The sequence below is a fragment of the Protopterus annectens genome, chromosome 1.part1 (assembly GCF_019279795.1).
Source record: "Protopterus annectens isolate FY-2018-M chromosome 1.part1, PAN1.0, whole genome shotgun sequence".
NCBI classification, from domain to species: Eukaryota; Metazoa; Chordata; order Ceratodontiformes; family Protopteridae; genus Protopterus; species Protopterus annectens.
The window spans coordinates 349,221,926-349,246,216 of NC_056726.1; the positions used below are offsets into that span (position 1 = coordinate 349,221,926).

The window sequence follows — 24,291 nt, forward strand, 5'->3', positions numbered from 1 at the left end:
CTTGTAACTGGTTTAGAGTCTGACATGGCACCTGCAGTTCTGACCATGTGGGTTCTATCCCTGAGCCAGTTTGCAACCCATCTTGTGTCATAGGGGTTGATATTTAAGCTGGTGAGCTTATTTATGATGCCCGAGTGGGTATTGTGTCGAAGGCTTTTGCGAGGTCTAGGTAGGCTGTGTGGACTACCTTCCCTTCATCTATGGCCTTGGTGACTGTTTCAAAGAAGTCGACCAGGTTCAAGAGACAAGATCTGCCCTTAAAGCCGAATTGGGTAGTATCCAGTGTTTGGAGGTTCCCAATGTCTTTGAGTTCCATGATACACTCCATAGCTTTGCAGACCAGGCTAGTCAGGCTTATAGGGCTATAGTTTCCAGGGTCCGTTGTGGCACCACCTTTGTGGAGTGAGACCACTGTTGCTGTACACCATTCCTTGGGTACATATCCTGTAGTAAGGCTGAGATTAACAGTGACTTTGTGAGGGTTCAGTTCTTCTTGGAGCTAGTGTAAGACACAGCCCGGGACACCGTTCGGTCCCATTGATGCTGTGTGTTTTGCTTTGGAGAGGGCAGCTCTCACCTGTGCATCTGTGATATCAGGGAGGCTGCAGTCTGTTGGGATAGACATTTGCTCTTTTGGGGGGGGAGGGGGGAGAAGTTTGCACTGAACCTGTCTGCCAGGATGTTGGCAATGTCTGTGGGTTCAGTGTATTTGTTATTTTGCACTAACTCTGAGCATATCTGGGAGTTGCTACCCAGGTTCCTGACATAACTAAAGAAGGCCTTGTGATTATGTTTAGCGTCTTGTGCAATTTTTCTTTCGAAGCTGGCCTTGGATGATTTTATGAGGGATCATAGTTTCTTGCTAGTAATCGGAGATGCCTTCCCTTTTTGGGATTTTGCTCGATCATGTAGTGGCTTCCTCCTCCTGTTGTATAGCTTATTTATGGCTGGGGTCCACCAGACAGGTCTCCTGTCTTTGGAGGAGTGAGTCTTTGTTTTATTTGGGATAGCACGATCCATGCATTCCTGTAGGTGTCCATAGAATGCGTTTGTAAAGGATTCTGTGGTTTGGGCCATATTTTCCACGGGCCCTGGGGCTTTGAAGAATTCCACCTTGGTTTTGAGAAGTGTGAAGTTTGCTAAGTTCTTCACCATGGTTACCTTGGCTGGGGATGGGGACGGGATATGTATGTCCAGTGAGATTAATTTATGGTCAGATCTTACCAATGAGGGGTATACCTCTGGTATGGAACATCATCTCCATGTTGGTGATGATCAGGTCCAATATGTTTTCCCCTCTTGTGGGAGTGGTGACCAGTTGTTCCATAGCATTTGAGTTTATAAATTCTAGGAACTGTTAGGCAAGGGTGTTGGGGCTTCAGTAGTGCTCCCAGTTTGTTTGGGTAGTTGAAGTCACCCAATGTAATGGTGTTTGGAGAGACAGTCATATTCTCCAGTGTTCTCAGGAAAGCCGTGGGGTTCCTGAGTTTGGGAGGGTGGTCTGTAGCAGGCTACAAATTGAAAGGCAGTTTTGCCCACTGTTGCACATGGATGGTCTCCGATGTTTCATGCAGTGCCACTAACCTGGAGGTGTGGGTATCTTTGAATATGGATACTCCCCCTCCTTTTGTGGTTCGGTCCGAGTTTTTGGGCCGACAAGCATGGTATGAGGTATAACCTGGTAGTGCTGGGGTGCTCTCGGGAGCCTTGAACCAGGTTTCTGTTACTGCACAGATATCGATTTTTCTCCATACTGAGGAGAGCCTAGAGTGCTTGCATCTTGAGGTTTAGACTTCTGGCGTTGAGCAGCATTACCCTTAGTTTCTTTTTCTTTGTGTTGTCTATGGAGGTGGGTTTGTCTTTTGAGCCTTGCCTAAAAAAGGCACTATGGAGGTGGCAAGAGCCTTAGCCAGTATTCGAAAGCCCAGGGTGTATAGCATTCAACTTTCTGGCTAACATTTTGCTTAAACTTTATTTCCTTCCCAACCTGTTCTGCATTCATTTACTCCTTCAGAAAAAAATATATTTTGAAGACTGCTTGATATAGCAATTTGAATCTCACACCTGCCTCTCGATCCTCTGATTGTAAATTTGCTTTTGTTCTGCTTGGTGTTCTGTAAATCATTTTCCATTAACACCCTGCAATTGGTTGATTTATGCTTTACCCTTCTCCCACACTTTTGTCAGGAGCAGCTCCTTCTGCTGATATTGACTGCATCTTCATTGCTGTAGGTCTTTGTCATGATCAGATTTGGAGCATACATACAGTATGCCCTTTCAATTAAATTTTGCTGTACAGTACCGGTCTAGTTGCTGGTGTCACTCGTAAAATGAGTGCAGTCTGCTGCTTCCAGTTTCTCTGGTGCAGCACAAAATCTTGGGTATTCTCTGAATGCTGTCTTCTAGTGTCACTTTTTCAAACAATTCTTAAGCCTGCTATTCAGTCACCAACTCCTTCATTTCAACATTTTTATCAACTCTTCTGAATAGCTACGTAAAGCTTTTATTCTTTCCAGCCTTTTGTCATTTGACAGTTTTATTTCTCTGGTGTCTGAATACGTGCATTTGATTTTTCCTCTTACTGGAAGCCATCTGCCGTACTGAGGCTGAAACCTGAACTGCTTTTGTTAAAAAGTTGCAAGACATTTACCTGCCAGAGCTTTTTCTTTTCTAACTGATTTTCTTCCTCCATATGTAGTCTTTGTTGACATCCACCATACACAGTACAGTGACCAATTGAAATTTACTAAAATAAATGGCATTTGCTGGCTGTTTGTCAAAACTGTTTTCACAGCAAGAAAGCTCTGATTAACCTGCTGAAATGTTAAATTTATGCTTTGCCTTCTGTGGAGGGAAGTCCCTGCTGCAAACTCAGGCAATGGCTGGGCTACTCCACCTCTTTTAACTAAGCAAAATTAAATGAATAGTGTTCTGTAGTAATGTGTATTTCAGGAATAACTAAACTCCACTCCCTACAAGCCCTTGTCACCCGGGAATCCCTGACATCTGTATAGTGATGGCGACCTGGTTTAAAATTGCAGATGGCGCTATGGCTGCACAGGGCTAGAACTCCTTCCACATGTTTAGATGAGCCTACTGTGAGACGCCTGCAATTTTTTCTCTCCCCTCCTGCAGTCTACATCCAGAAGAGATTCTAAAGTCTGAAGCATGATGCACCAGAACTTCATGAATTAATAACCAGCAGTTCTTGTATCATATATTGGCTAGCTATAGAACACTCCCTCTTAAACAAGAACGTCACGTCACTTTCTACAGGAACTAGAATCGGTCTGTATTAAACCAAATACCTTTTCCTGAGGTGATCTAAACTACCCAACTACAGGCTGGGAAACTTGCACAACTAGTGCACAAGCACAGATTCCTGGACTTTCAGTATAAATGCTCTGGAACAATTAGAGTATCCATTGAGGGGAATAACCTCTCTCCGTATTCCTAGGTAGTAAGTTAGCAAGCTTCAAATCCCCAGTAAACCCAGTTAAAACCACTAAATATGCAGAAATTCACCACAACACTATACCAGCATGTAAACTGCATAAATGGAGCAGTGCCCCTTAGGAATAAGTGCAGGGCAAACCCAGAAACAAAGCCACTTAGTGGAACCATAATGTCAGCAAGCCTTTTAATAAAGGAATATTTTGACCAAAAATAATTTCCAGAATTAGTGCCCTTGTCACTGAAGTAAATTAACTCAGAAGCTTAGTAAAATCCACCAAAGCCAAATTTGATAAAATAGCTTCCCAAGCCAAATACCATTGCAAGGAATTTTTCCGGTATGTTTGTAATCTGAAAAGCACAATTCAACGATGCACTGAGGTCATTCTGAGTTGTTGCCTACCCTGAGTAGTGCAGTGAATAGTGTTGCCTCATAGCAAGAGGTTCTCTGGTTTGATTCTCTAAGGAGGTGTCTTTTGTGTGGAGTCTGCATGTCCTCCCTTTCATGTGGGTCGCCTCTGGATGCTCCAGTTTCTTCCAACATTCTAAAAATATGCATCTGGACTGTTTCTTCCTGGACCACCACTGAAAATGGGCCATGTCCCAGTAGGAGTACGTTTCCCAGTAAACAAATGTTAAATCATTCGGGGCATACCTTCAGTGTTTGGAGGTTCCCTATCTGTTTGGATTTGTCAAGGGCAGGTCATGCTTACTCAACCTGGTGGATTTTTTTTTTAAAAAGGTCACCAAAGCTATGATGAGAGCAAAACTGAACACACAATACAACTCCTCCCGGCCAAAGTTTGAATTTCCCCAATTGGGCGTAGTAGAAAAGCTAAATTAAACTGGGAATAAACCACTTTTCACCAGTTTAAGTTGCTTATCTCTCTCACAGGTAGGAAACAGGGAAATAAAAATAGAGGAAGTTGCCTCAATGAAATAGCTAGTGGAGTCCCCCAGGGGCTCTGTTGGGGGGACCTCTCGTTTGGCATACACTTTTGGGGGGAAAAAAAAGTAAAAGCAAATGCCCAAAGGGCTTTGGCTGACAAAGTTTGCAGATTACTGCAAGCTAGGAACAGATGTTCATCGCGCATACAGCTGCAGTCATAACAGATGGGTTCTCCTGCCGTCAGGCGGGTCCTCGGCTGGCCGAATTCCAAAGTCTAGGTCCGGCGTCGGTTGTCGTTGCTTCTTCCCTGACGTCAATGTGACTGGGGTATAAAAGAACCAGCAGATGCCATTTTCTTCAGTCTTTCTTGCCGCGTGGTGCCCGAAGCAGAAGCAGTTCGCAAGTGCCGGTCAGCCAGCTCCTGAAATTACGAAAATTTTGCAACCGAAGTCGTCTTGAAAGCTAAGTATTCCGTTGGGGAAACTTTTCTTGCCTCCGACTGATGTCAGACAAAGTTAATAATTGTATTTCATGTGGGAAGCAAATACCGCATAAGGATTTCCATTCCCTCTGTATTCCTTGTTTAGGCCCAGATCCACGACGTCTCGGTCTGTTGCTTTTGTGCTACATTCAACAAACGTACCATTAAGCGTCGGGCGGAGTTTGCCCAGCATTATTTTGGCAAAACATTTAACTATTTATGTCGTCGGATACTCAGACTCCAGTTTTGTCTAAAAAGCGCAAAGATAAGGACCGACACACTAGGTCCGCGGCCTCTACCGACACCTCGCCTAAGCCGACTACACGTGGTCCGGTTCTCAGTGAGGCGCCTACGCAGCCCCTGACTACCGATGACACTTCATTGGCGGTGTCTCCTGTACCCGAGGTCGCAGGCTCCTCGGCCCACACCCTGACTACAGATACCGAAGCCACTCTTGGCGGTGAATCTCAAAATGTGGACAGGTCCACCTTCTCAAGGTGTCTTCAGACCTTATTCTTCCTTTTCCATCAAGGCTTTCACTAAGTCTAAAGCAGCCATGCATTCTAAGAGAAGCTACACAGGGCCCATCTCCAGGCCCCATGCCTAAAAAACAGATGCTTAAAATGGCTGAGGATTTAATTACTCTTATCAGGGGTTCTCAAAAGTCCCAGAGTGGAGGAAGAATCCCCCTCCTCTGATCAGGGCTCCATTATTTCAGAGCACTCTGATCAGGAACATTCTTACTCCCCTTTTGAAGACTCTGATGCAGAGGAGTCCATTCCCTCTGTATCCCCCCCCCCCAGAGGATTACTCATTTGGGGAAACTTTGCATACCTTAAGAGAACACTTCCACTGGGAAGGCCAAGATTATTCAAATTCCAAGAAAAGGCTTGGGGAATTTCTCTTGCTACCTCAGCACGGGCCTCTGGCTATACCTCCTGTCTTGGACATACTAGATGATGTGTACTCGGAGGCCTGCCTTAACCCGGATTCTCTACCTCCAGCCCCAGTCAATCCTGACGGGTACTACAGGGTTCTTGACTCGCACCAATTTCTATACAAAAGCCATGCTGCTGATCCAGAAACCATCTCCCAGGGCCCCAAGGGAATTAAGGCCTCCACTGCTAAAAATCCATTACCTTCCGAGAGAGATTTCAGATCCTTAGAAAGGTGGGGAAAAAAGGTATGTACCTCTGCTACCTTAACCATGAGTGCATTAAACTGTCAGTTCCATATGCTAAAGTACCAACAGTTTTTGTTATCACAATTGAAAAGTAAAATGTCACAACCTGAACAACCAGACTTGAAGGAGTTGCAGGATTTGATGCATAGTGCAGAACAAGTGGGTAAACATACCTTACAATGTGGTTTTGATGCTCTAGAGGCCTCATGTAGAGCCGCTGTTACAGGATCAGTCATATGTAGACATTTCTGGCTCAAAGGACAAACCTAGCCAGATCATGTCAAAGCTAAATTACTAGATGCCTCTCTACAAAAGGATGTATTATTTGGTGCTAATGCTGAGGAGGTATTAAGGAAAATGGAGGAAAAGGCTAAATCAATGCAAACTGTGAGAATTTCTACAGATACAACCCCCACGTTTCAGTAGAAATTGGCCTTCCAAAAAATTGGTCCTTTCCAGCCACGGACAGACCCCAAAGAGGTAGATACAGGCGCCTGAGGGGCAGAGTGCAATCCCAAGGATCGTTCAGAGGCAGACAATGGCAAGCTCCTACACAAAGAGGTGCTGAGGATAACTTGCAACCCTTCAGAAAGCAAGCCCAGTGACTTTCCCCTTTGCATGCTAAGCAAGACTCAAATGGCAGCACCCTTAGGAGGAAAACTGGCATTATTTTCAAAAAATTGGCATATTGTCACAAAAGACAAATGGATCCTGGACATTATAAACAGAGGCTACAGATTTCATTTTCACACCCTTCCAAAAATGAGGCATGCCAAACTGCCACGCAATCAAAGGGCAGAGGCACAAAGACAAATTACAGATCTCATAGACATGAAAGCTATTCAAGAGGTACCTACGCACGAACAAGGTCAAGGTTTTTATTCCAGACTATTCCTGGTACCAAGGAAGGGAAAAGATTGGAGACCTATTTTGGATCTCTCCATCCTAAACACTTTTCTACTCGTACCAAAATTCAAGATGCTCACACTACAGCAGCTTCTTCCCATGCTGGGCCAAGGAGTCTTTGCTGGTAACATTGGACCTCAAGGAGGCTTACCTGCATGTCCCAATCAGACAAAATTGCAGAAGATACCTCAGATTTCTTGCAGGTTCAACCCATTATCAATTCTCTGCATTGCCCTTTGGCTTATCTACTGCTCCCAGAGTATTCACGAAATGCCTGGCATCAGTAATTGCCTACTGCAGACTTCAAGGGATACAAATATACCCCTATTTGGACGACTGCCTGATCCAAGCGGACAGCAAGCACATTCTTCTGAAACATCTGGCTTATGTAATAATGTTGTTGAATTCTCTGGGATACACAGTCAACAAAAAGAAATCGAGACTAATACCCTCTTGGAAAATAATTTTCCTGGGTGCCAACTTGGACACAAACACCCAGATGGCCTACCTCATGCCAGAGAAGCAGGGACAACTAACTCAATACTTCAGAGCTCTAGCAAATTGCACCAGGCTGACTGCAAGGAAATTCCTGCAGGCTCTGGGATTCATGGCATCTTACTAATCCCATGTGCAAAGCTGCATATGAGGAAACTCCAATGGTACCTGAAAAACCTATGGTCTCAACACAGCCACAGTTTGGAAACGATAATACCACTAATTCCATGTCTTCAAAAGGAATTTCTGTGGTGGGCTCAAGCATGCCAAACAAACACAGGTCTCCCATTCAGCAAGCCTCAAGCAAATCAAGTCATCGCAACAGACGCCTCGGACTACGCCTGGGGGGCACACATGACAGATCGGTGCATAGCTTTCAAAGACCTTTTCATTCATGATGTATTTGCTTACACTGCTGTATTTTGATTATATGGCATTGTTTTATTACACAAATTTATGTATTGCCTTCCTTCTGGGGCAAGAAAAACTGAAGAAAATGGCATCGGCTGTTTTTTTTATACCCCTGTCGCACTGACGTCAGGGAAGAAGCGACGACAACCGACACCGGACCTAGACTTTGGAATTCGGCCGACCGAGGACCCGCCTGACCGCAGGAGAACCCATCTGTTATGACTGCAGCTGTATTAGCACTCTAACATCTACATTTATGGTAGGTACAAAACTGTACTTTATTGAATCTCTGATTTAGCCATCCAGCAGGAAGGTTCGTCCCAAATAGGTGCCAAAATCAGACTGAAACAAAATGCCAAAAAAATGAATTAATGTATCCTTAAGTAATCTTTCCCAGAGAACTAAAGCAACAATAAGCTCCTAGGAGTTGAGCTAGTTTAGGATTTGAACTTGTGTGGACAGTAACCCAAGTTTTGACCAACATGTTCATTGTTGTAAAAGTCCTTCTATATTGCACAGCTTATAAACCAAAGGGATTGTGTCTAGATCAAGGGATGACTTTGTTCTTGATTACACTGCCCTCATTAGGCCAATCATTGAATATAATGCCCCCTTTGTCATGAATCTGTCCAGACCCATGCAACAACTGGAACACCCACAGAGATGCCTTACTAAACATGTCCTACATGGATGAACTCAGACCTGTCGTCTGTATTCTACAGACTGAGTTGACGTGTATGGCATACAGGGCTTCCTCCAACCCAACATTGATGGATTTACTGCATATCAGAAAGTCAAAATCAATACTCTGTCTAGGGATCTAAATCTCTTGCACAACATCAAGGTTGGTAGGGACAGATATGTCTTGCAGAGGATACCACTGCTGTGGAACAGACTCCCATCCACACAGTTTAATTTCTCTCCATGGTTGTGTACAACCTGGATCTATGGATGGGAAACAAACGCAGGACTGACTCCATCCTACTAATGGAAGAGGCAGCTCCTAAATGCTCTATCCCATGCATGGGTCACTTCATATTATCTATAGTGTGATCCTAGTTATTCTCATTAGGGGTAATGTACAGATGTTCGTGTTTCACTGTTGCAGTCATCACATTTGGGGTATCTGCTTGCAGGTAGCCCTCAGTCAGCCTGAAAAGTCTTGGGTCCTGTGTCAGTTGCTGTCTCATCGTCCATGACGTCAGGTAGTCAGGGGTATAAATTACACAAACTCCACTCCACACACCTTCAGATAGAAACAACTCTGATCCAAAACAATACCAAAACAGCAAAATCTTCAGAAGTCAGGAATCGAAAAGCAGGAACCAAAGTCAAATCCAAAAGCAAATTCTTTATTCTCCAGCGGCTCGGTGTAACCACCTTTCAAGAGTATACATTCTCACTGAAAGAATGAAAATATTATATATATATATATATATATATATATATATATATATATATATATATATATATATATATATATATATATATATATATATATCTATATATATATATATATATTTTTTTTTTTTTTACTCCTAGCAATTAAACAATTATGTTCAAAAAAGTTTTAAAGCAGACACCTCCAGTTTATTTCATTATTCAGTCCACAAGGTGTCATTGTATTGTATTTCAAAATAAAAATACTTTCCTTATATTGTAAGTTATATTTCAAAGCATTTTCATCATTACAAAGACATTTCACACTTTCTAAAACTGTTCCTGTTAAAAATGAAGCATCACTATTATGATAAACATTAAAATGTGTGGCAATAAATTTATTTTCCCTTTTATGTCTTAGGTTAGGTACGAAACTCTCTTTTAGTTTCACCTATATAATATAATCCACAGGGACAGTGTAAAGCATACACAACTCCCTTACTTCTACAGGTAAAACTCTCTCTTATATAAACCTAATGTTAATATAATTAAATGTTCTAACTATATTCCTACAAACACTGCATCTACTGCAACATCTTGTACCAAATTTACTTGGTGGTCTTGGTAAACAAACTTTTGGCATTACAAATTTACCATGTACCACCATATCTGTCAAATTTCTTCCCCTTTTATAGGAGAATAAAGGTTTTTGTGGCAAAATGTGCATCAACACCTTGTCTTTCACTAAATATTTCCAAAAATGTTTCACTATATCCTTTGTCTCCACTTTTTACATTATATGTAGAGACAAAATAAATATCCTTACAAGTTTTATCACTGGTTGCCAGATGATATTTCTTATAATGGTGATATTCACCCTTATTACATTTATTCCTTACCATATTATTCTCCTTTTTTACCTTCATAAGGGCATTTTCTAAAATATTCACACTGTACCCTCTTCTAGTCAGGGGTATAAAGCATGCAGCCGACGCCGTTACATCAGTCTTTCTTGCCGTGCGGTGCCCGAAGCATTAGCAGCTGGCAAGTGCCGGTCAGCCAACTCCTGAAATTTTCGTTTCTGAGTTTCAGATCCGAAGTCTTCAACTAAGCTAAGTACCCCATTGGGGAACCTTTCTCTTGCTCTGAACCGATGTCCGTAAAAGTTAACAATTGTATTTCTTGTGGAAACAAATGCCTCAAAAGATTTTCATTCGTACTATATCGTTGCTTAGGCCCACACCATGACATATCTCGCTGTCTGTTTTGTGCCTTAATTCACACCTCGTACTATTAGTCTGTTCATTTTCACATCTAAATATTTTGGTACTCTGTTCAATTATCCAGAAATTGCTTCGGTAAGCCACCCAACTACCGACATTCCGAAAAATGCAAAGATAGACAGAGACCGCATAGTTCCAAAGCTGCTGACTAAGCTTCTCCTAAGCTAGTCACCAGTGTGCCAGTACTCTGAGGTGCTTTTGTAGCCTCCGATACCTGCTGCTTCAGATTCGTAGGCCTCTAGAGACCCATTCGAGTCCGGTATGTCGCGCGATGCTTAGACTGTGGATGGCTCTACCTTGGATGGGTCTGGAGCCGCTGTGCAGGCACTGGCTTCTTAGGGTTTATTGAGGCCTACTGTCTTGCATATTAAACGGACTCCATTTTCAAGGCATAAAATGTGATCCATGCCCAGAAAACAGACGCCCAGACTGCATGGTCAGGCCCCTATGCCTAAAAAACAAATAAGAATGGCTGAAGACCTTATTACTTTAATCAGGGAAAGCCACCCTTCTCCCTCTAGGATACCTATAACTGGTTTTCCTTCTGATTCTTCTGATCAGGATTCTGAATTTTTTTTCTGATGACCAGAATTTGCCCTTATTTACCTATGAGGATTCTGATGCAGAGGACTCCATTCCCTCTGCTTCCCCCCCAGAGGATTTCTCTTTTGGTGAAACCTTACATATTCTTAGGGAGCATTTCAGCTGGGAAAGCCAGGATTACTCTGACTCCAAAAAGAGGCTTAGGGAATTCTTACTTCTGCCTCAACACAGGCCTTTAGCTATCCCTCCTGTACTGGACATTGTAGATGATGCCTTCTCGGAATCTAGCCTGGCCCCTACTTCCTGCTCCCAGAAAACCTGATGGGTATTCCAGGGTACCTGACTCTCATAAGTTCCTCTTTAAAAATCCTACTGCAGGTCCTGAGACCATTTTAGAGGGATCCAAGGGCATTAAGGCCACTACTGCCAAAAATCCTACCCCCTCTGATAGAGAGTCCAGGGCGCTGGATAGATGGGGTAAGAAGGTATACACTTCTGCAATGTTAGCCATTAGGGCCTTAAACTGCCAGTTTCATATGTTTAAGTATCAGCAGCATATTATTGGATTGCTTAAACAAAGTGATGATTCCTGACTGTGCTGAAAATAAAGAATTAAAGGATTTAATGCATTCTGCTGAACAAGTGGAAAACGTACTTTGCAATGTGGTTTTGATTCATTGGAGGCATCTTGCAGGGCTGCTGCTACTGGGTTTGTACTTAGAAGGCATGCTTGGCTTAAGGAGCAATCTTTGCCAGGTCATGTTAAAGCTAAATTACTGGATGCTCCATTAAACCAAGACCGCCTGTTTGGCAACAAAGAAGAAGTAGTACTTAAAAAGATGGAGGAAAAAGCGAAATCTATGCAAACTGTTAAATATTTCCTGCAAGTACAGCCTCCCAGATTTAGTAGGCATTGGCCGTCTAAGAATTGGTCCTTTCCTGCCTCTTCCAGGCCTTCAGTCCAAACCCAGAACCAGCAGAACACCCAGGCTTCAGTCCCAGGGTGCTCATAGGACTAAGCAGTGAGAGGCTTCCATTTCCAAATCGGGGAGTAGTAAGACTGCCCCCTATACTAACCTCGAAAAAGGGCATAGCAAAATTCATTTAAAATGGGTGGCGAAAGCCAAACACACTCTGGCTAGGCTTATAAATGCCCTAGGGCAGATAGCCTAGTATGAACCTATGGTAAACTGTCTCCATGACTTAACTTTAAACTTTCCAAGCCCTGCTCAACTGACTGTTTCTTTAGGGGGAAAGATTGCCCTGCATGCAAAAAATTGGGAACTCATTACCCAGGACAAGTGGGTTCTAAATATAGTTCGACAAGGATACAGATTCCACTTCCACTCCTTACCAACACCAAACGGTTGGTCAGACCTACCCCCAAATCAGTGGGCAGAGGCTCAAAAGCAGGTTCTCTCTTTTTTAAGCATCAGGGCTATTCAACCTGTCCCAGAAGAATGGGGGCAAGGTTTTTACTCAAGACTTTTCATGGTACCCAGGAAAGACATTCTTGGCATCCTATCCTGGACCTGTCTATCCTAAACACATTTTTGGTAATCCCAAGATTAAAGATATTAACTCTCAATCAGCTGCTTCCTATGCTAGGCAAAAATGCCTGGTTGGCAACACTGGATTTAAAGGAAGCCTACCTGCACATCCAAATAAGGGAATCTTGCAGAAGGTACGCTTCAGGGCAGGCTACATGCACTATCAGCTCTCTGCACTGCCCTTTGTGAATACCTGGGCACAGTAGATAAGCCAAAGTGCCTAGCTCCAGTCATTGCATTCTGCAGGCAAAGAAATATTCAAATATACCCATACCTGGACGATTGTCTAATTCCGTCAGAAAGCAAAGACCTACTATTAAATTATCTGGCATTTGTAAAGAAATTGCTAACTTCTCTGGGGTACACCATAAACGAAAAGAAATCAAATCTTGTACCCCGCCAACAAATTGTATTCCTTGGAGCAAGCTTGAATACAATTTCCCAGATGGCCTACCTCACGCCAGAGAAATAAGTTCATTTGACAGCCTACTTCAATCTACTGGCCACAAAGACCCAGCTATCTGCAAGGAAAATACTGCAAGCACTGGGGTTCGTGGCCTCTTGCATTCTACTAATTCCATATGCAAGACTGCATATGAGGAAACTACAATGGTATCTAAAAAGCCTTATGGTGTCAACATTCTCAGGATCTAGAATCAATGATTCCTGTCATACCTTGTCTAAAGATAGTTCCTTTGGTGGGCAGAGGCCTGCCACCAAAACAAGAGACTGCCATTCACTCTACCCTCTGCTGCCCAAAACCTAACAGACTCATCAGACTATGCATGTGGGGGGGGCTCACTTGGCAGGGCATTGCATTCAGGGCAAATGGAACCCAAGTCAAATACACCTGCATATCAATCAAAGAGATGTTAGCTGTACAGAATGCTCTGACGGCATTCAAGGACCACATTCTTCAGGACAGTTATTGGTAAAGACGGACAACACCACTGTTATGTGGTACATAAACAAGCAGGGGGGGACCCACTCATACCCTCTCTGCAGACTAGCCATGGCTCTGTGGAACACCGCCTTGAGCTACCAAGTGCACCTACAGGCTCCGTAATACACTGGCAGACTACCTAAGCATTAATCTCATGGACCCACACGAGTGGAAACTGGAACCAAAGATATTCAACATGCTGAGAAACAAATGGGGGAGCCCAGCGATAGACCTGTTTGCCTCCCAGAGATAGACCTGTTTGCCTCCCCTCAGAACTACCAATTGGACAAATTCTGCACAAGGACTCCTCACAAACAAGCTTGGAAAGTGGATGCCCTGTCCTTCACCTGGAAAAACCATCAGTTTATGCCTTTCCTCCTCTGCCTCTCCAAAGTGCTACTAAAGATCAAACAGGACAAACCAAGGACAATACTGATTGCACCGAACTGGCCACGCCAACACTGGTACCCCCTCTTGTGCAGTGTCACTGCTGGCACCATGGCACCTGCTTCAGACCCCTGCCCTGCTATCTCAGCAGGTTGGCCAGATTCTGCACCCACAGCTTCAAACCAAGAACCTTGCAGCCTGGCTAATTACCTGATCTCTCCGTTACCATCCCTCAGTAAGCAAGTGATGGATGTCATTCTGGAAGCAAGGAGGCCTAGTACTAGAAAATCCTATGCTGAAAAATGGGAAAGATGTTTGTTCCTGGAGCCAAACTTGGGGGATGAGCACAGCAGTACCCAATTTACCCCATATTCTTCAATACTTAACTGAGATGCTTCACAAGGGCCTTTCCTTTTCTTCCATCAAAATTAATGCTTCAGCCATTTCAGCACATTACAACACAGAGCCACCCCTCTTCTCTCATCCACTGCTGAAGCAATTCCTCAGAGGGGCCAAAAACTTAGATCACCCAAGAGAGCCCCTGCTCTAGCCTGGTACCTTAACTTTGTTTTGAAAAAGCTCACTCTTCCTCCCTTTGAGCCAGCTGCAAATGCAGAGTTGAAATTCCTTTCTTGGAAAACGGCCTTCCTTCTAGTCATCACTTCAGCAAGAAGGGTGTCTGAATTACAGACCCTCATGGCAGTGGAGCCTTTCATCATCTTTCATGCTGACAGGGTGTCCCTCAGGACCAATCCCTCATTTTATGTCCAAGGTGGCATCCAGTGTGACCCTTAATCAGTCCATTCATTTGCCAACCTTTTCTAATCCACAGAACAAAGGGGAACGAATACTGCACTCCTTGGACATGCACATTAAACTTAGATTTTACTTGGCTAGTACTAAGCCTCTCAGGAAATCTGAACAGCTGCTGGTGGCATTTGCTGCAGGGGCAGAAGGGGAGGGCCATTTCAAAGCAAACCATTTCTAAGTGGATAGGACATTGCATTAATTTCTGGTATAAGCACCATGGAAAACCTACCCCACAGCAGATAAGACCACATTCAACCAGGGCTGCATCTACCTCTACAGCCTTTCTCAGGGGTGTCCCTACCAGGGACGTCCTAGAAGCTGCTACCTGGAGTTCTGTACATACCTTCAAGCATTACCACTTGCCAATTTTTTCTAAATCCAGAGCTGGCGTTACCACTGCAGTCCTGCAGGGCCTTTTAGCTGGTTCTAATGCTATCTAATTGCCTCCTCCCAGGCTTAGTTTTGGGAATCTACCCAAATGTGATGACTGCAACATGAAGAACATAGTACAGTTGTGTACGCTTACCATAAATGTAGATGTTGGAGTGTAGTCACTGTTGCAGTCCTGGTTACCCTCCCTCCAGCCCCCTGACTTCTATTGACTATACCTCTAATCTTGTTTACTATGCTTACAACTTTTTGGTGTATTTGCTTTTTTGCTGGAAGTGTAACCTTGTATATAATTGCTTCCCATTATGGGGCACCTGACATCTGGGGCAAGAAACTGATGTAATGGTGTCTGCTGCATGCTTTATACCCCTGACTACCCGACGTCATGGAAGATGAGACAGCAACCGATGCAGGACCCAAGACTTTGATCAGGCTGACTGAGGACTACCTGCAAGCAAATAACTCAAATGTAATGACTGCAACAAGGAATATACTCTAACATCTACATTTATGGTAAGTGTACACAACTGTACTTTATCGACTATGGAATGGGTAAACTAGTCAGTAGCCAAATGGGATGGGTTAGGTTAGGTCAAGTGCAATAAGGAAAATTGGCTAAGCTTAAAATGGTCTGCTTGCTTATGAACGGCACAGACCTCTGTAAAGTAAGTGGGATCTGCACTGTGGGAATAGTCGTCTCATGAAATACAAAAGTGCTGCCCTGGCTCATTGCATAGCATTATAGCTAAGCAAGATTCCACTGTCAGAATTTGCCATTAGATACAAGAATTGCTGTGATGAAACAAGTATAGCTTCTAGTTCTGGCACAGATGTATTTTTATTATTTATTTAACATTTGTTTACCAGGAAAGTCTGACTAGAGACTGATCCTTTTTCAGCAGAGGCCCAGGGAGAAGCTCCATGAGTAACAGTAAAGTTTAATGCACGAATTACAATAATCACAGTATAGAGTAAACCATGTAGTGTACATAAGAAAATACAAATTTGTTACAGCATGACAACAAATCCTAGACTTTGAACATAGCTAGTACTAAGTATGACTTGTGTCAAGATATAAGGTTAAAGGCTGGTATGAATAAAAATTTAAACACCAGGGAAAAAGTTTGATATGGTTGGGGTATGCTGTGATGTGCCAGAACATTTAAGAGGGGTTAGTACAGGAACATAGCCACTTTTTAGATGAGCTTTAAGTGATGGCTTAAAGTGATTAGTGAATGAGATTGAGGGAGTGGAGTTGGGGAGTTGCATATATGAGATATATAGTTGGAAAATGAAGATTCTCCTGCAGTGTTGACTTTGGAGACCGTGAGTAAGTTTTTATTGTTAGAGCAAAGTGGTCTGCTTCCCTCCATTTGTATAGGAGGTTATCCTTACAGGCTTCTTCATCAGCAGTAAAACAAAAATGCAAATACAGCTAGTGCGTGTGCAAAAAAATAAAAAAAATTGGGGAGAGAAACCCCCATGGTGATGCCTTTTTCCTTGCGGTTGTTGGCAGTTTGTGAATTGTTGCTTTATGGTACTCTGCTTGCAAGTTTGAATTCAGAGAGATGGTTGTTCAAGAGACTGTGTGTGTGCTTTAAGCATTCATCCCAGTAAATATTGGTGTACATTTCCATTCATATACTGCTCTTGTCTTCATTGCAAACGTTCCACTGCATTTTACCGGTTTCACCTGTTGGCCTCTTCTTAGCTTCCTAACTGTCTAATCGTGTGGCTTATCTTTATATTTAATTCATATGAGTATTTTAACATTTTGTACATCTTATTTGTAATGCTGTTGCTGTAATTGTTTCACTGTGTACCTTTTAATCTGTCTAAAGTTTTCTCTCCAGGCTTCTTTGAAAAATGGGCTCAACCAGTTTTGAGAACTTGGTCAAAATGCCTATGTACATACATATGTACTAAATTAGTTTCACTGACCCACTTTATCTTAGCAGAAGCACTAAAAATCCTGTTAGCATGATATGTGGACTTGCCAGTCTTTGTCTCATTTCTTCCATGCATGTAGCTGCTTTTGTTGCTGATGTAGCTAGAAACGTATACCCTGGATGGGCACAAGTGACTTGTGGCCTGCTGCATTGTGGAGAACAGGCATGTTTTTGAATTGCTGCTACTGTACATTTTCAAGACTGCATCCTGTCCTGTGAAAATAACCAGAAGGGTTTTGGTTTTACGAGTTGAGACATCTTACTATGGTGCTGTCTTAATGGTTGGAAAGGCTTTTCTGTCTTTGACTTTAATCCTGTAGTGCACACACACAACATAGTGACAATGTGGTTTATGTACAGGTTGTGTGACCTTGGGGCGGGGGCTGATACAGCGATCCATTTTCCATTCCTTCCAGCAAGGTAGGCAAGCAGGACTTTGTGTCAAGTCAGTATTTAGCCTTTGGCTGCTGGGGTTGCCCATGGATACCTTGTCAGTGCAGGTTAGATGGACAACCAGCTATTGCTGACCCTTTTTAGTGCAGTAACACTAAAGTGTTCTAACATTATGAATGTACTTTTCTAACAGATCATGCTGACATTTTATTTCTTTGTCACAGTGAAAATAGCAACCAAGGCAAATCCATGGGATGGTAAAACGTTGAAACCAGAAAGTGTACGATCACAGCTTGAGACTTCATTGGAACGCTTGCAGAGTGACTGTGTTGACCTGCTCTATCTCCATGCTCCTGATCACGAAACTCCAATTGAAGAAACCCTCAAAGCTTGTCATGAATTACACAAGGAGGTAACTTGCTTCATGAATAGACATACTTACCAGGAAAGGTGCACAATGCCAGTTTGTTTCTAGGAGTAGCCAGTGTGCTTAAACATTCTAAGCAACTTGTCTGGAATTGCACTGTATTCATAGGTTGGATACTGCATGCCATCAATACCTTTGAGCTGAGGCCTGCCATCAGTGCCTAGAACTGCACTAGTTCTGTATTTGACATCTTGGCTTTTAACTTAAAAATTGTTTAATAAACCATAACAATAACCTGACCAGAAATATAAGAGAGAACTAGAAGAGGTATCTGTAGAAAAGGGAAGGCGCTAATTACATAGAAGTGGAAGTTGTGGGAACACTACATGCAGAAAAAAGGAATGAAGTTTAAGAAGGGAGGAATTCATCAGTGTTTTGTAATGTTGAACTGATGATGGTAGCAAAGAAAAAGTGGTGTATATTAAATGGAAGAATGTTAAAATGTGTTTGTTTTATGTTAAAGTATTTTGTGTATTTATTTAAAGGTGTTGAAAAAAATTGACCACACCAGTCCTTGGTAATCCTCTCATTATTGGCTGTTGTCCAGAGCTTCGGCTGTTAGTAAATATAACCTTTGTTACAGCTTTTTTGTGTGGTCAGGTTTTTGAGCATTTTATTTTGCTTATTGGCTGGTGGTACACATGTACAATAGATTAGATTATGCCAGCTTGTGCTTTGTAATATTTTAGCACACGCATAAGGAGATATGCGAGGCATAATGTTGACACATCTGCATGCCCTGAAGAAATACATTGGGATATTTTTTATGCACACCTTAAATAAAATATTTCTGCACTTAAATTATAGAATTTTGAAATTTAGACTGCAGTCTAGCCTTTTGCATTTTTATTGTCTGGTAAAATGACCTGTCGGTGAATAGAGCTTTAGAATATCTAATTTTCTGCAAATGTGTTTCCTTATATTGTTTTGGCAGAATTTGCACAAGGCTCGAGATGACTGCACAGATTAAAATTACCTTTGAGGAATTGACTTCAGGGAGTTCTGAAGTGATATAAAAAGTTGTGACACAAAATTTGGCTTTCTCTGAAGTTGAAGCGCTTCCTGAGGCTCCATTTTTCATAGTGTATACAGCTACACTGCCCAAGTAAAACTAGGACTTCACCTCCTCAAACTGAGTGGTTTAAGGTACAATGGTACACATTTGGTGGAATATGTTGCGCCCATTTCAAACTTTGTGAGTATCTAAAATTGATGCCCATTTATTAATCGGGTACACCTACTTGGAAACACAATCCCTTCTCAGGGATGACCCAGGAGCAATGTCTGGTGAAGTGGCAAACTTGCTGAAGGTTGCACATTATGCAGATGAGGGAGTTAAACCCTGTACGACAGGGAGCTCACAGCTTTAACCCTCTGTGCCAACTGCCAGAAGATAAAATTGTTTTTCTTATTTTGCACTACATCCTTTATTTTGTGTCCCCACACATGAATTGGTTCAGTAATGCAATACACAATGAAGTGTTTAGGTGTTTGGATTAAAAAAGGATTCTATTATGGCAGCTAGGAATATGTGGGAAGAGACTAAACAAAAAAAAAATCCAATGTTGAGGTGGAAGCTCTTGGCTAGGAGTGGCTAGTAAGGTACAAGCAGTAAAACATTTTTTAGGTCCTTTAATACTGTATACAGTTCAAGCATGTTTTTATCAACCTGAAAAGCTGTGGATCACAGTAAAGAATAGACATTTATTTGTGGTGGAAAGAGGGTAAGAGTTAAGTGGGGAAACAAGTGTTCTCCCCACAGACCAAGGTGGCTTGGGATTACCAGATTTGAAGGGATACTTCAGAGTTGCATAGTTAAGGCTTCTGTATTACACAAACAGGCTACAGTTAAACGTGGAATGAAATGATATTGTGAAGGTGAGGGTGTTGTGAAATAAGAGAAGAGTATAAGAGAAGAGAAGAGCTACCACAGCTACTTAACTATCACCAGCTGGGCACAGCCTACAATATTCTCAAATATCCTGAAAAAAAACCCCTCATTATCCAACCTACTTACTATCTATACTACAAACCGATACCTAAGATCCAGTGAAAAATCTCTCCTCTCCATCACCAAGGCTAACAATAATGCAGGGAAAGTGCTCTACTCCCACACCGTTGCCAGAAATTGGAACTCTCTTCTCCTATCTGTGTCCACTGCCCCCTCCACATCCATATTCAAAAACTCCCTCAAATCGCACCTTCTTAGTACATGGTTATGCCCTTGTATCACATAACCCTACCCATACTACTATTAACTCCCCAAATTCCCCTCTGATCACATGCTGGAGCTCTGATCACCTGTAGGCTTGGTCATCTGAAAGGGTACTTTTAACTGTAGAATCTTACTTGATATATTTTCTTTTCTTACCGAAGTATGACTGACATTGTCTTTTTACCCATGTTCTATATCTTTTACCTTGAGTGTTTTTATTAATTCTTGTTATATTACTATGCTCAGCATACATGATGTAACCTGTTTTGTGTATTATGCTGGATGTACTGTATTTGTATAACTTGATGTTGGAGCTTTTCTCCCCGGGCCTCCGCTGAAAATGGACCTGGTCCAGTCGGAATTTCCCGGTTAACAAATGTAAAATAAAAAATAAATAAATAGAGTAGCTTTTGAATATGGACCCTTAATGAGAACAGTAACAACCAGACAGAATACTGTATTTACAAAGTAGTAACGATTTTGGGAACTAAGCTGACACAGGAATGCGGGTAGGGTATTTCCCCAATAGGAATTATTCTAAGTAGGGGTTTAGAAGATGCAACAAGATGCTGGAAATGGAGAAAATTGGCAAAGGAACTAAGATAATGGGAGCAAATAACTAGGGAAGGAAAAGCCCCATAGAGTTGGGATGAGGCTAAGGAGATGTATGTCTCCAGCACACATTCCAATTTTCTCTACCAACAATTTTGAGTCTAGGCAAAAAGGGTAGGGGAGCAGTAAATGAGACTAACTCTGAGTTTATACTGGAGTCTAGGTAAGTTGATATATACTACTCCAAAAACTTGACTACAGTGGGGAAAGGGTAAATCTCCAATCCCCGCTGGAATGGTCTCCATCCAACTGCTTCAATCATATGGTCTCCTTAGCCTCATCCCAACTCTATGGGGCTTTTCCTTCCCTAGTTATTTGCTCCCATTATCTTAGTCCCTTTGCCAATTTTCTCCAATTCCAGCATCTTGTTGCATCTTCTAAACCCCTACTTAGAATAATTCCTATTGGGGAAATACCCTACCCGCATTCCTGTGTCAGCTTAGTTCCCAAAACCCGGACCACACCACAAAAGGAGGGGGTGTATCCATATTCATCAAGGATACCCAAACCTCCAGGTTGGTGGCTACGCACGAAGCATCGGAAACCATCTAGGTGCAATTAACCATAGGCAAAACTGCTCTACAATTTGTAGCATGCTACAGGCCACCCTCTCAAACTCAGGAAACCCACACAGCCTTCCTGAAGACACTGGAGGGTATAAATGTATCACCAAACACCATCATATTGGATGACTTCAACTACCCGAATATAGACTGGGAACATTACTCAAGCCCAAACTTTCTAGCCCAAAGGTTCCTGGAGTTCATAAATTCAAATGCCATGGAACAACTAGTCACTGCCCCCACAAGAGGAGAAAATATACTAGATCTCATCATCACGAACATGGGGACAAAATGCTCCACACCGGAAGTATATCCTCATTGGTGAGATCAGATCATAAACTAATCTCACTAGAAATCCACATCCACCACCCCAAACAAAAAAGACCACAGTGAAGAACTTCTCTAAAGCAAACTTCACACTACTCAAGACAGGTGTGGTATCCTTCAAGGCCCCCGAGCCAATGCAGACCACAACCCAAGCTGCGGAAGCCCTTACAAATGCCTTCTATGAACACCTTCAGGACTGCATGGATCAGGCAATCCCTAATAAAACCAAGACTCTTTCCACCAAGGGCAAACGTCCAGTCTGGTGGACCCCAGCCATAAACAAACTTTACAATAAGAGGAGAAAGCTATTACATGATGGAGCAAAATCCCAAAAAGGGAAGGCATCTTTGATCAGCACTAGCAAGAAACTACGATCCCTCATAAAATCATCCAAGGCCAACTTTGAGAGAAAAATTGCCATAGATTCAAAAGACAATCATAAGGCCTTCAGCTATGTCAGAAACCTGGGTGGAAACTCCCAGATATGCTCAGAATTAGTCCAAAATGATACAAAAATCACTGAACCCACAGACATTGCCAACATACTGGCAGACAGGTTCAGCGCAAACTTCACCCCCCTCCCCCCCCAAAAGGAGAGATAACTCTCCCAACTGAGAGTAGCCTCCCAGACATCTCAAATGCGCAGGTGAAAGCTGCTCTCTCTAAAGCTAAAACACAGCATCAATGGGACCGGATGGGGTCCCCGGCTGTGTGCTACATGAACTCAATGAAGAACTAAACCCGCACATAAGGCAGCTGTTTAATCTTAGCCTCACCACAGGATATGTGCCCAAGGAGTGGCGTACGGCAACTGTGGTCCCACTCCACAAAGGCGGTGCCTCTACGGACCCTGGTAATTACCGCCCCATAAGCTTAACAGGCCTGGTCTGCAAAGCTATGGAGAGGATCATAATGGAACTCATAAACAAGGACATAGGGGACTTGCAGACCTTGGACCCAACCCAGTTTGGCTTTGTCAAGGGCAGATCTTGCCTTTTGAACTTGGTCAACTTCTTCGAAACAGTCACCAAGGCCATTGATGAGGGAAAGGCAGTCCATACAGCCTACCTTGACCTTGCAAAAGCTTTCGACACAATACCCCACTCTGGTATTATAGAGAAACTTACCAGCTTAAATGTAAACCCATATGTCACAAGATGGGTTGCAAACTGGCTAAAGGACAGAACCCACAGGGTTAGAGTTGCTGGAGCCATGTCAGACTCCAATTACAAGTGGAGTCCCACAGGGCTCAGTCCTTGCCCCCTATTGTTCGGCGTCTACTTCTCAGAAGTACAGGCAAACATAGGAGGACTATGGCTGACAAAGTTTGCGGATGACTGCAAACTGGGTGCCATAGTGGATAGTACATCGGACACAGACATCCTTCAGAGGGGTCTCACGGAAACTGATAGCTGGTGCCAGAGCCATGGCCTGAAGTTAAACGCAAAAAAGTGTATAGTCATACCCTTCGGGAAAAACAAGGTAACTCCAAGCTACCATATAGGTGGCAACCCACTAAGCACAGAAGAGGTTATCAGGGACCTGGGGACCCAGGTTGACCGTGGCCTCTCGTTTGACGCTCACGTAAAGTGGTTCGAAAGACCTTCTACATTGCCCACCTGATCATGAAGGGATTCACATCCAGATCAAGTGAGTCATTGTTCCCCTGTACTCTTCACTTATCAGACCAATGATAAGAGTACAATGCCCCATTCGGGATGTATCTCACCCGACACCTGCAGCAATTGGAGAGACCCCAAAAGTTCCTCACCAAAAGGATAAAGGGACTCCAAAACCTGTCATATGCTGCCAGACTGAAGAAACTCCAACTCTATTCAGTTGCATACCGTCTGCTCAGAGGTGACCTGTGCCTGACATACAAGGCCATGACCAACCCGGAATTAATGGACATGCTCCACCTCAAAAAATCCAAATCCACCAAAACCACTAGAGCAAGAGACTTAAACCTTAGCACGGATATAAATAGGACGTGCTGGAGGGATAGATTTATTACCCAGAGACTCCCCATGCTGTGGAATAAAATCCCGGTCCATGTGAGGCAGAGCACCTCGCTGGCTCTGTTCAAGAGAAATCTTGACCTATGGATGGGAGATCGTAGGTTTACCCCGGGAATCATCTCTGTGTCACTGCTGGACAGAGGCACAACAAACTAATGGGCACAGTATTTCTAACATAAGGGGCGGCGTAAGCCACATAACTTTGGGCTAGGCTTATAAATGCCCTAGGGCAGTTAGCCTAGTATAAACCTATGAACCCAAGTTACTTTCTGAAAAGTTTATCTTCCAAATAGAACCCTCTAAAGAGCAATGGGGAGGATATTTGTTTGACTTCCAGTATGCAACAACGTCTAGGAGGTTTAGGATTTTTGCTTAGTATTGTTTGCATAACTATTTTTATACCACTATTAGAGTTCAAGAGAAGTTTTCCACGGGTAGACTGCAATTTGTTGGTGTGATGGGAAAGAAAAGGGTACTTGAATGTTCAGGAGTTTATTTCAACTTGGTAACTGGGTAGTGCACTGATCCAAATGGACCTATTTCAGTCTCCACCCAGACGACTATAAATGCCAGTAGACCATCAGGTTAACGGGTATTATGAATACAAACCAAATACAGCAATGATGGTACAGTATAAGGGACAACAGGAAAGGATGGTTAGAGTAAGGAGGGAAGAGGAGTGA

General features: G+C 42.9%; 1 protein-coding gene across 1 annotated transcript in view; it reads left to right on the plus strand.

Moving 5' to 3' along the window:
• The window catches only part of LOC122804974 (aflatoxin B1 aldehyde reductase member 4-like), a 306,195-nt gene that overhangs the window by 41,087 nt on the left and 240,817 nt on the right, over nucleotides 1-24,291 (plus strand). Inside the window, exon 2 of the mRNA XM_044075223.1 lies at nucleotides 17,671-17,858. Coding sequence (XP_043931158.1) covers nucleotides 17,671-17,858 — 188 coding nt within the window. The remainder of the gene's footprint in view (nucleotides 1-17,670; nucleotides 17,859-24,291) is intronic.